This window comes from Dermochelys coriacea, chromosome 1, assembly GCF_009764565.3.
Source record: "Dermochelys coriacea isolate rDerCor1 chromosome 1, rDerCor1.pri.v4, whole genome shotgun sequence".
NCBI lineage: Eukaryota > Metazoa > Chordata > Testudines > Dermochelyidae > Dermochelys > Dermochelys coriacea.
The window spans coordinates 279,598,719-279,612,352 of record NC_050068.2 but is presented as its reverse complement, the minus strand read 5'-3'; the positions used below and the strand labels follow the sequence as shown (position 1 = coordinate 279,612,352).

General features: G+C 40.6%; 1 protein-coding gene across 1 annotated transcript in view; it reads right to left on the bottom strand.

Moving 5' to 3' along the window:
• The window catches only part of PPFIA2 (PTPRF interacting protein alpha 2), a 617,899-nt gene that overhangs the window by 14,821 nt on the left and 589,444 nt on the right, over positions 1-13,634 (bottom strand). Inside the window, 2 exon segments of the mRNA XM_043492739.1 lie at positions 9,650-9,679; positions 11,543-11,605. Of these exon segments, the coding sequence (XP_043348674.1) occupies positions 9,650-9,679; positions 11,543-11,605 (93 nt within the window).

Below are 13,634 nucleotides of genomic sequence, written 5' to 3'. Positions count from 1 at the left end.
AAAATATTTTTGTTAAATACAAATATGATCTCTCAATATCATGTCTACCACCTTTTCGAAATGGATATTCTAATAGTAATAAGAAATAATGCATCTGAAAGTTCACATCATAGCAAAATCAAGAAAATCAGACATTTAGATTGAGGGAAATTTTTTACAAGCACGTAAGTAAGTTAGGAGAACAATCCTATTGAATTTCAATGGGATTTGTTCTCCTAATGCACCTATGTGCTTTTAAAAATCCTTCCCTGCATTAACACGAGTGATAAAATAAACCTTTAGGGTGAAATCCAGGCAACATTAAAGTGAATGGAAGTTTTGTTGTTGCTTCAGTGGGGCCAGGATTTAATCCACAGCTTTCTACATCTTATTTCAACAAGCAATTAGCATTATACATTTGTAGTCCCTCTGAAAGAGTGGTTATTTTTAAATGGTTCTTGGCCAAGCCTGCATGCCTGCCTGCCTCTGCTTCCAGCACCAGTAACAGCAAGTAGCCAAATGCACTAACAATATGTTTTAAAGTGTGACCAGCACAAATGAAATGCACCTTGTGGGACTATCAATATGTGAATCCTTGAATAAAGAGAAAAAACAATCTTTGGAGAATTCCAAAAAACACTGCAATCCAATAATACTTTCTGTGTTGTGAGATTCTAGTAGAAAACAAATTGTGTGTGTAATGGGGTGCTTGCCCCATATTGGGCTCTAAGGGTTTAACAGAGCCCTTGGGATGCTGTGCAGGAGGCAGCCAAGCAGGCCTATATAAAAAGGGAGCTTCAGGACAGAGGAAGGCAGTTCTCTGCTGGGAGCTCAGGGAGGAAGGACTGTGTCCCTGGAGGGCTGAGAGATCTTCCAGGACCCTGGACAGAGCAGTGCTGCTAGAAGAGACCAGGGAAGCGAGACACAGCTCCTGGTTGGCTGCTGGGTTTTCAGGCTGAGGCCCTGAGGCAAGGAGGATGCTGGGGCCACAAGGACACTGTGGTCCTTGGAGAGGTGTGGGTCCTAGAGCAGGAGTGGTGGCGGGGAGGCACCACCAGAGGAGGGCGCACTGGCGAACTGAGCTAATCCCCAGGACAGCCAGCCAGAGGTGCCACAGTGGTGAGTGAATGCCATTACAGAGTGTGATGTAAATGCACATTGAACTACTTGTGTATGGTTTATCTGAAGTATACAATCTATATTTTAGAAAGAGAGAGATTCTGCCTGCACTAATGCTCTGTGCAATCCCATTGAAGTTAACCTAAAAATATCAGGACATTTTTATTTATTTATTTTTTAGAATCTCTCACTTCTCATAATAAAACACATTTTTGTGACCATTGCTTGTTGTTGCAATATTGTCTTATATTTAGATGGTAACAAACCTTTTGGGTCAGAAACTGTCTTTCAGTTATGTGTATATAGTAAAGAACAAAAGAGTGCTCTGATCCCTGACTGGGGTGACTAGTTACTATTTCAATATAAACAAATAATAAATCAATCATCTAGAGTTGTGAAGAGCAGAAATGGGCCTACAGAAGCCTACTTCAAGAAACTAGAATTTGGAAAAAATAATTCCCTGCACTTGTTCTTTATTAGCAATATTATTGTTATAGCTAACAGAAGGCTATTGATAAAACTGAATTAGAGGAATTAGGTGTTAAAAACTCTGTTCCTTCAAATACTGACATGATATTTTGGCTAATTTTTATTAGAGATAGAAATGATGCCTACATATGTATTAAAGGATAAAATTGCATGTCTTTTACAGCCAAATAAAGATTAGTCTGCAAAAGGCATGCAGGTATATTGTTTCTTTGTGTGTGTGTTCCAGTTGTTTTGTAAAAAGAAAAGGAGTACTTGTGGCACCTTAGAGACTAACAAATTTATTAGAGCATAAGCTTTCGTGAGCTACAGCTACTCTGTTTTTTCCACCAAATGCATCCGATGAAGTGAGCTGTAGCTCACGAAAGCTTATGCTCTAATAAATTTGTTAGTCTCTAAGGTGCCACAAGTACTCCTTTTCTTTTTGAGAATACAGACTAACACGGCTGCTACTCTGAAAGTTGTTTTGTAAAGTGTGTTGGTTTTCAGAACTGGAAGAAAATAAAGCAAGAAAATAAAAAAAAAAGTCTGCCTGGTACTGCTTATAAATGTAATGGATAATCACAATAAAGGTAATTAGTAATGAAAATAGAACTTAGAAGTTTAACACTCACGTACATGAAAATTATGTGGCACAAAATTGGATTCTGACAAATATAACTGGAGAAATGATTTACTTCATTGCTTACATTATCTATGTGCTTGGCATCTAGTTGTGAGCTACACATTCAAATGGCAATTTTTGCACAATAGTGCAACTGTTTAGTTTAAAATGCCAGGCTTTTTTATCCTTGAGAAAAACCAGAAGCAGTCAAGAGATTTAACTTTTGATGTTATCAAATTGGTATAACAACATCAACAGCCATATGATGTTACAGTTTCGCTCAGTGGGCAATGTAGTTGTAAACTTTCAAACCCAGTTTTAGCTTCACTCAAGTGAAGAATATTCAAACACCAATATTTGTTTCTAAAAAGAGTCTAATGTGCACAAAGTAAACACCTAAAAACAAACACGGATGTACAGTAGGAACACTGTGTTTCTTGCTATTGCACTAAAAACCTTTCTATATAAATAGTCTTCCCTTAGCTGCTGCCATCTACAGTAGTACTTTGCTGTCACCATCTTTATAGTTGGACAATTTTTTTCTCTGAAATCCACACATTTACATGAACCAAATTGAAACATTTCCTTTGCCTCTAGTTTCCTTTTAGTTACACCATTACCTTGGAAAAAGTTAATTGAATTTCCTCTAAATGTAAAGCGGTTGCTCTTTCAAGTGTTAAATATAATGAAGGGAGTATCCATGCTGAGCTTGCTCAGGGAAGCTGCACGTTCACCTCTGGTGTAGAGGTCTGGTGCAAAGCCTTCTGCCCCACTCTGGGGGAAGTGGGCAAGCAGGGGGCGCAGTCATGCTGTGCGTTGTCTTTGCATCTCTTGCATGACATGGGGAAAGGCTCTGTGCTGCCCCCAAATGGCTAGTATGTAAAGGAGTGAACCGGAGGTGGTGGCATGGGATCAAAATGTATGTGTATGCTATGAACCTTGGGATGGGGGAGAAGGGAATGTTGAATTAGCATCTGTCAGTTACCACCAAAGAAAAAAACCCTGTATTTAATTAATTAGTAAGTGGGAGTTATTGACTATCACATTCGGTTTAACACTTGAACTCAGGACAGTGAGAGCCTAATTAGAATTCAAAAGCATTTTAAAACAAGGAAGCTAATCCTTTGGCATAGGGAGAGAACACTAACCTAACCTTGGGTTAAGAAGACAGAGGGGGACTTGAACAGTTACACACGCAGAAAAAGACTTCCTAACCAAGTTGTATATGTGACATTATGCCCCATATTCTTCATAGAAATTATGATATGAATATGGCATAACTATATATATTTTATGCAAGATCGGTCATGTGAGGTATCATTGGAAAGGTTATGATTTACTGAATGAGATTATCCAATTTGTATGCATGTATCATTTCTGTATCTGAAGTTAGTTGTAATTGCTCCATAGTCAATATACCTGTGTGTATATTTGGGGGAATGCCAGCCAGACAGTAGGGAATCAGCCTGGATGGGACATTAAGAAGGACAAAAGACCTTTGAAGATACTGACCTTCCTGAGAAGCTTCTTGGGATGCTGCTTTGACACTACAAGGTCATGTGATCATGTCACCTGGTACAGGGGCCCATCTTGAGCTGGTATTTTTCCACTGGAAGGGCATAGATTAGGAAACAAAAGATTCCTGCCATATGTAAATCCTATTTATGGCTGGGGAAGGAGTTAATCTAGGCTCTTCTCCACTGCCTCTCTGCCCAAGAAGGAAGTCTGCTGAAAACACCTGAAGAAACAAAGGCTAAGCTGCGAGGGCAGGGGACTGAGTTTTTCAGTGAGACAGAGAATTCCTCCTGTAAGAGGAATTCCTGGAGATCTAAACTGAAAGCTGTGCAGTTACTTTCAAAAATCTCTGCAACCTGCTTGAAACATTTAAGGTCAGAAATTACAATTTGTAGCCAATTTCTTTAAAGTATGCAGCCTAGTTTGCGTGGTTTTTTAAATTTGCTTTTAATTTTTTAATCTGCTTTGTTCTGTTTGCTATCTCTTATAATCACTTAACATTTACCTTTTGTAGTTAATAAATTCGTTTTTGTTTTCTAAAACCCAGTTTGTGGAACTCATAACGGGGGTGGGGGGGAGCAAAAAGCTGTGCATATCTTCCTCCACTTCAAGGGAGGGGACGAATTTATGAGCTTGGCTATATAGATCTCGATACAGCACAAGACAATATAATTTTGGGTTTGTATCACAAAGGAAATGTGCACTTGAGAGATCCCCGAGCTGATTCTTCTGACACAGAGCTGATCTCAGTGTCTCTGTGACCATTTGCAGCTGGGTGTGTCCCTACCTGCGTGTGTGAATGTGCTGGAGAAGGCTTGAGGGCCTGGCACAGTGGAACAGGGTGAGGGAGCACAGGCTGGTGGAATGGGTGGGCTCAGTGGGACCCCAGCACATCAGGTGATACCCCGGAAGGGGGGGGTCCAACCCATCACAGTATATAGATAAAATTATGGGCACATCAAGGGCTTGTCCTCACTAGAGTTTTTTTCAAAAACTTGAGTCAATTGCTTGTCAGGCTAATTGTAAACCATAAATTTTGTAGCCTGGTATAAGTATTTAGGAAGTGTCCAGAGTATCCTTTATCAAAGTGTTAACTACCTGGAGTTAATTGGAAAACAATTAATGGATATTAAAAAATAGAGCAGAGACCATGATAATTTCAAAATACTGGACATGAACAATTCTCATTGACAAGCTGCTGATCGTGTTTGAAATTGGGAGGGGATATGTGGCAGTCCAATATACACACAGCACCCCGGAGCTGTGATCTTGTTCTCTCAGCTTCTTTTAAGAAAGTCTCTAGATAGTTCAATTATGAAGAAAACCTTCAAAATGTAACCCAAGTGTAAATGATGTCTGAAAGTGTGCAACCAGTCTGCAGCCAGCCTGGAACAATAGCTCTGAACTGTGGTGTTAATTTCAATGAGGGTGTAGCAGGGTAACTACTCTGCTCCTGTCCTGAAGGGGTTAAAGCAGCCTGGGAGAGGGCTGTAAATGGGAAAAGCAGGCTGATTGAGAGAGTTTAATCAGGGTCCAGCTGACCCTTATAAGAGGGCTGTGGGCCAGAAGTGAGGGTCTCTCTCTAGCTTCTTGAGAGAGAAGGACCTGGCTGCCAGGGAGCTGAGAAGGGCACCTAGGGTGGAGCAGTGCTGCAGAAGGGCAGTGGGAGCTGGGGAGCTCCAGCCTAGCAAAACCCCAGGCTGCAGGCCTAGTTAAAGTCCTATGAAAGAGTACGGGGGCTGCAGAGGGGCAGCCTAGAGATAGGCAGAGGCAGCTGGTCCAACCCCCCTTGCCAATGATGAGTAGTGCATAGGCTGCAGTCTGCCCCAGGGAGCGGGGGCTAGATGGTGACTGGCAGTGGCCACAAAGGCAAGGTCGGGGTAGAAGGTTGGGGGATCCCCTGGGTGCGGAGACCCAGATTGTGGGTTACTGCTGGGGCAGAACCCTGGCGAAGAGGACACTGAGGTCCAGGAGGGACGTGGGGTTGAGACTCTGGCCTGCAGATGGCGCTCTGGGCTGGAAAGAGCTAATTCCTGAGACGACCAGCAGGAGGCGCCGTGCTGGTGAGTCGACGCCCTGCCACAGAGGGTGATTATGCAGATGCAAAATGATAATAATTAAAAAGTTGCTATTGTGAACTATCTCACGGCTGATTCTGTGTATGAAAGGAGAAGGACTAGTATATTCTGAAGGCATATCAAGTGAGTAGAGCTTGGTTTGTAAGTACAGTTTGAAAGAGTACCACTAATTTTTTCAGTTTGCCCCCTAAAGTTACTAGGTATAATAGCTAAAATGATGATGCAGGGGCTGACACCTAATCATGAGAGTGAACTGGGTATATATAAAGGGATGTGTCAGATGCAAGGGAAAGAGGGATGCCAAAAGGGAGAGAGAGAGAGACCTGACAGCAACTGTACAGACACAGAAGTCTAAGAATATAAATATTTGATTCTCTGAAGCTTGTGCCCTAACTAGGCAAGGCTGCTTGTAGATTAAAATCTATGATTTATATCATTTTACCTTGGATTTTCTCTCCATTTTTTTAATAAACCTCCTAATAATAATAATCCTGTTATTGTGTGTGTGTGTGTGTCTGTGTGTGATGATTTCCCCTTTGGAGTCAGGTTAGCATACTGCAGCCAAGTCTTAAGAGTTAGCTAAAAGTGGATCCAGTTCTATTCAATCTCTTCATAAATGATTTGGATAATGGTAGAGAGAGTACATCTAGAAAGCTTGCAGACAATACCAAGCTAGAAGGGATTGAAAGCACACTGGGGGACAGGATTAGAATTCAAAATTATCTGGACAAACCGAAGAAATGATTTGAAGTAAATAGGATGAAATTCAATAAGAACAAACACAAAGTACCCCTCTTAGGAAGGAATAATCAATTGCACAAATACAAAATGGGAAACAACTGCCTAGGAAGAAGTACTGCAGAAAAGGAACTTGGGTTACAGTGGATCACAGACTGACTATGTCAACCATATAACACTGTTGAAAAACATGAACATCCTTTGGGGATGTATTAGCAAGTGTGTTGTAAGTACAGTGGTGAAAGTAAGCAGGTACGGTCAGGTATACCATACCATTATGATATTTATTGCTGGTATGTTGTACCAGAAAGACACATTTTTAGAACCGCAAGGCTCCTGGAAACCACAGTGGCAAAAGGAGCATGGGTGACCCCACACTGGCAGCTCCTGCAGTGCAACTGTACCGCCAGCAGCCCTTCCACGCAGCTGCATCACTTGTCTGGGGTCTGTACATCCCTGCTGGTGGTCAGGGCTGGGGCCGGGGGCGGTATATCCGCGCTGGAAGAGCTGCCAGTGTGGGGCCACGTGCTTCTTTTGCCCCTGCGGTTCCCGGGAGCCCTGCAGTTCAGAAATCTATATCCGGCATAGTGGGAGGACAGAGCCCCCCTCAGGTAACATGGGATGGGGAGGGGACAGAGAGAGCATGGGAGGTCACATGCCCACCATTAGCTATTGTTCCACTTTGTGTCCCTCCCATGAGTTACCTATGTCTACCGATAAGAATTAAAATCTACTTGCACCACTGTGTAAGTAAGACACGAGAAGTAATTCTTCCAATCTACTCAGTACTGATAAGGCCTCAACTGGAGTATTGTGTCCAGTTCTGGGCATCACACTTTGGGAAAGATATGGACAAATTGGAGAAAACTCAGATGGGAACAACAAAAAATATTAAAGGTCTAGAAAACATGACCTATGAAGGTCCTATGACTACATGACCTATGACTACATTTGTTTAGTCTGGAGAAGAGAAGACTGAGAAGGGACATAATAGTCTTCAAGTACGTAATATTATTATAAAAAGAGGAGGGTGATAAATTGTCCTCCTTATCCACTAAGGACAGGACAAGAAGTAATGGGCTTAAACTGAAGGAAGGGAGATTTAGTTCAGACATTAGGAAAAACTTCCTAAATATATGGGCAGTTATGTACTGGAACAAGTCACTTAGGGAGGTTGTGGAATCGCTGTACTTGGAGATTTTTAAGAACAGAGCAGACAAACAACTGTCAGGGATGACTTAGATAATACTTAGTCCTTCCTCAGTGCAGGAGACTGGACTAGATGACCTGCTGAGGTCCCTTCCAATCCCACAATATGGTGATCAATGATTTAAAAGGACTCGGTAGCATATGGTGTGGTTTTCAAAGAAAATAATAATAATAATAATAATAAAAATCTTTGAAACTGTGTCATATACTGAAAAGTTGCTAGATTAATGGTTCAGCTCCAAGAACTAGCACAATTTCCTTGATAGCTGTGTCATCCCTCGGCCCGCTCCGCTTCCTGCAGCCTGGAATGGTGAACTGCAGCCAGTGGGAGCTGTGATTGGCCGAACCTGTGGACGCTGCAGGTAAACAAACTGTCTTGGCCCACCAGCAGATTTCCCTGATGGCCCGTGTGCCAAAGGTTGCCGATCCCTGTTGTAGAGACTTTATATGCAGAGCATCTAGGTCCAGATTTTTAGAGATATTTAGGCACCAAACTCCCATTGAAATCATTGGGAGTTAAGTGCCTAAATACCTTTAAAAATCTGATCCCCTATTCTATAAACGACAACACACAAAGAGCCTCCAAAAATGTATATAAAAATTGTGCAGGGACTTGATTGTACCATCAATTATCCCTGCTGCACATACATATAAATGAGGATCCAAGTTTACTATGAACCAACCACGGATGGTGTCAGGATGTCTCCAGCTGATCTATCATCCTTTCTCCCACATAGTCCCCTGCTTGTTTCGTCATGAAGTGGGAGCATGCTGTTTCTGTGACTTGGATGACCTTCCACTATGGTGGACACTGGTGGCTAGAACAAGAGAGGTCTCTTTTTTGTGCTGGCAGGGTTTGAAAAACATTGCCAGTAGGAACAGCGACCGTGCCTGGACCTTTCACAGTAGCTTGACATTAATATCCCATTTGGATAAGCAGCACATAAACACAGTTTGTTATGACCTAATTGCCCCAAACTTGGGCATGTGTTTAGGAAAAGTTATGCTAAGGACAGTGTGGGAAGGACATGAGGCATACAGGGCCTTACTACTGAGAACATGTACACAGGCCCACCGACAGCAATTCCGGGCCCAAGGGCAGAACACATACCGGTCCTGAGCTGCTGCCGACTGCACTGCTGGTGCCCAGTGAGTTGCTGAGCATGTTCTTCTGACATGGCCAGGGCTTCCACATGCCTGCCTGTCTGCCTTTGCCACTGCCAGTACCATCCTGCACGTGCCTAGGAGCCCTGTGGCCTGCCCAGGCAACTTAACAAGGCCTGGGGCTCCTGGCTGCCACTACCCAAATTGCTGGGCAATTGCCCCCTTTGCCCTCCCCTGTCAGCAGGCCTGCATGTACATCCCCCATCCCCCATGAGCAAATATGTTCTAACCAATACCAGTAAAGTTGGGAGCTGCATCTTGCTGGTGTCGAAGTCATATAGCAGACACCCTTATTCTTTATGAGCATTAGGGACTGCAGGGTAACAAGGCATTTGCAGCCACTGCCATTAATCTACTTACTAGTGTGTTGTGTTTTACTTCCTCATCATCCCAAGGGGCAAAAGCAAATCATACTAGTGCATATAATGGATATGTGTGAAAAGTGTATATGCACAAAATAAAGGATTATGTTGAGTCTCCTTAAAATATCTGGTTACAAAAGATCGTAGCAATTTATATGGAGGAAAATATTTGCTGCAAATATGGTATTTATGTTTTATGTAACAAACCTGTCTAGAAAAGATTTTCTTTGAATTAAAAATGTAAAAGATATTCATTATACTTAAATTAGTAGGAAGAAATCACAGCATTAGACTCATACAATAGCTGATAAAATGTTACAAGGTTTTCTATTACTATGTTAGTTAAATTATTAGTAGTCTTCCACCCCAGAAGTATAAAGTCAAAAGATTCATACCTGGGCCCAGCTGCCTTCCTCAGATTCCTTCTGTATTATCAGCAAGGAGCCATTAGAAAAGCAGGTAAAAAATACAACAAACACAAGTCAAGAAGCAAAAGGTGATTATAATGCAAATGTTAATAATTCTAGTACAAAGAAAAATGTACAACTTAATATGCTGATAATGCATTTTACCTAGTGTCAATGGCAAACTGCTTAGCTATGCTACAAAAGTAACACCATTATAATTAAGGTTGAGTAAAAAAACTTCTTAGTGCTGACAAATCAAGAAAATATTAAAGATATAAAAAATCTTCATAGTTTTGTGAAATTTTACAATTTCATCTCAAACTCCCTTGGTGGTTTTCACAAAAGCAGCTTGTTGCCAAAATGTTGCCATTTTGCCTTAAAATATTGTAAATTAGGGGTAACCCACTGTTTTGTCCAGCAAAGTCTCAAAACATTCTTAATGTAAAGCTATGTTTACAGGCAGAATGGTTGAAATTTTGCCCTGATTCAGAACTGTGAATAATTGTAAAGCTCTTGTGCTTGACTTGCACATACTCAAAGGGCAAAGTAACAGCTTCATTCAATTCTGTTAACAGTAACATTTCGTATAATACATTGCACAAAGCTACCCACTTTCTTTACCAAAAGTATGTTGTTTTTTCCTGATCAATTTTCCAGGGCTAGCTCTGTTTGTTGGTGCTAAACGTGTTGTTATTGTGTTAGTGTTTTTTTTTTTTTACCAATAATGATAAAGCTCAGAGGCAGCTCGGTTGTAAAAAAATAATTGGCAAGGAAATTGCTCCCTGAAATTTATAGTGAATATGTAAAACATTATAGCAAATGAAAATGTATAGCAAATCTACCTTTGCTGCATTAAACTGTAGATTTAGCACTTCCCTTGCCATTTATGGGCTGGGCTAACCATAAATTATTCTGAACTGAGGATAAGGTTTCATACATCTTTTTTTTTTTAAGCTTAGTTAATGGCTTACAAGCAAGGTCTCATGCTGGCATAGAAAAACCTTACCTTTGAAAACAAAAATATAATTCTAACCCTGAGGTTTGGGGGAATGAAAAAAATCATAGTCATTGACTGGGGGATACATATTGCCATATATTTTAAGTCTCTTACGAAAATCAGTAGGATGTTTGCCAAAAACACAATGGCACAATAGTCTCCCTAAGTCCCAGAAATGTGAACAACATGGTCTGGTTTTCAAAGAGAGAATTCTAGCTAAAGCATTTTTGTCCCGATTACATACTCTTTAGGCTTCCTCTAGATTAACATCTCTCAGTGTCATCATTATTGCAAACTTCTATTTAAAGTGATACTTGCAAGGAGGCTTATGGGCAGGTGCAGTACTGAAACTGCTATAGACTCATTTTTCACAGACTAGATTTCAAATTGACAGTGTTCCTTTATATTAAACACTCTTCCTTCATATTCAACACAGTGTGACATTCAAATTAATGACGGGTTTCAGAGTAGCAGCCATGTTAGTCTGTATCCGCAAAAAGAAAAGGAGGACTTGTGGCACCTTAGAGACTCATTTTGCATTGTTGCATCCGATGAACTGGGCTGTAGCTCACTAAAGCTTATGCTCAAATAAATTTGTTAGTCTCTAAGCTGCCACAAGTCCTCCTATTCAAATTAATGTTTCAGAAAACAGAACTACAGCTGTACAGTGAAACTTCAGTACTGTATGCAAGTTAATATGGTCTCTGTGACTGTAATACATTTGGTATTTTATTTTTTAGGGAACTGTTATCACGTTTTTTCTAACTGCATATTTCAGAAACAGTCTACAGGTGATGCAACAATTGTAACAACTACATATACTTCAGTTGTGTTCTTGGCATTAAAACAAATATCACTGTTTAAATAAAATTGGACAGACTAACCATTTTGGCTGGAGCTGCAAGATTTTCCATTTCTTCATGGGTCACCCAAACATTGCCTGAGGGCTGTTAACAAGGCCCACAGGGAAGCAGGTAGAATCCACATTAGGTAAGCAGTGTTAAAGAAGAAAGGCAGCACCACTGTAAGTTAACAGCGTATAGCATCACAATCAGCACAACCATGTTCTTGCCTCAATCGAGCTGCAACTAGAGAGAACTTTAGACAACTTGCTTTACATCTTTCTTCACTAAGATCTTAACAGATGCCTATTTATTAACCAGAACTGGTAGATGAAATGTCTTACTCCTAATGTGGTGGAAATTCTCTGAATACCATTAAAAAGGAAAGAATAACAGTTAAAGTAAGTATATCACACAAAAAGTGGATGTAAGCTTTTATGTGGTAACTGAATCCTGAGGAGAGTTCTCATTTGGTGATGAATTTGCAGCCTAAACGTTCTGCACACATACTGTAGTTGCATTGTAGTATAACAAAAGATCCCTTTTCCCACAGTTCTGTATGTCAAACATTTTTGAAGAATTTCTTTTAAAAATGTTCTCTTTTCCCCCTCATTCCATTGTTTTTAATAAGGGTTAGATTCTGACTTGCCCCTGGGTGACCAAGCAGGGAAGTAAGGGGGTGCAAGAGCTGGCTGAGCACAAAAGGGCAAAGGCTGCAGTAAATTAACTTCCTTCTTGAGAAAGAGAGAGGACAGGGGACTTATGACTCACGGTGCAGCTGTGTGCCACCCATCCCTCAGGGCTAAGTGCAAAAGGCACAATCTATCCTAATATTTCTAGCCTGAATATGTGACAGCTCATCTGGTAAACATCAATGCTTTTCTTGAGCTGTGTAACTATAGCTTTTAAAGGTGCCTCAGCAATGGGAATAGAGAAACTGAGATGTTTACGGTAAAATTTGACTTTCAATGAAACTCAGACTTCTCAGTGCCTAAGCCACTTTTGAAAATGGTACTTAGGTGTGTTTGTTTGAATATTTACCCTAAGTTATTATGTTTTTTGGCTATTGTCTTCAATGAGAGCAAGATTCATCCTTGAATGAGGAAAGCCATCAGATTTTGAGTACATATGCCAGATTCTTAGGGCCAGGTTACTGATAGTAGTACCTTCGGTAGTACCACTTCCAGGAGGAGGAGCACTTTGAGTAGCAGAAATCAGCTCACTGGAGGAATAAGGTCCTCCTCACAGTAAGAGTAACAGAATTTGGCCCTTAGCAGCTACTGAAATAGCTAACTATTTTTGAATGCATACATAAAGCTCTAAAAGATGTTTAAATATTAGTTCATATGGATCAAAAACCACCAGGATAGGTACACTATAGAAAAAACTGATTGTACGGATCAAGTGATGCAGAATTGTATGACCTCATGACAGCACAAACTTGAACAGTGCTGTAAATAGTCTTATAGCCACCTGATCATGCAGCGACTTACTACTATTGTTTGTTCAAGATACATTTCACTATGACAGATAAAATTCATCTGTTCAGATCTGTCTGCCATTGTTTCCTTATATTACGTTACTCAGCAATAAATTTAAAATTTATGTGCAACACGGTTCATTATCACTGAGCATTTAAAATATGGAAATTAAGAAGTTAAGAATATGGAAGTTAAGCGAAGGTAGAGAAATATTCATATATCCTCACTGTTCAAACAATCTCTTCAATGAAAAAACAAGTGTAATATATTACACTGCACACTTGAAAATCACCTTAACTCTGTCCCCATATTTCAGCCCACTTCCACTTATAGACCTGAAACATTTTAGATAAAAAAAACAACTGGGCTTATATTTGCAGCTCACTAAAATTAACATGTACCAGAGGCTACAAAGTAGCTTAGTCTCTAGAAATGTCAAAACTTACTTTGCAGACTCAAGAGGTTTGTATACAGGGGTTTGAATAAGCATCCAGACTTTTGGATGCTGATCCAAACCAAGGCTCAGTATCCAAATGGAGAAGTGAAAGTGTTAGTATTCTAATGTCCCCCCTCTTCCCAGGCAGCATGCTGCCCTGGGGCTCCTTAATTTTCAATCAGCTTCTCCTTTTCTGACAGGAAAATACTATACAACA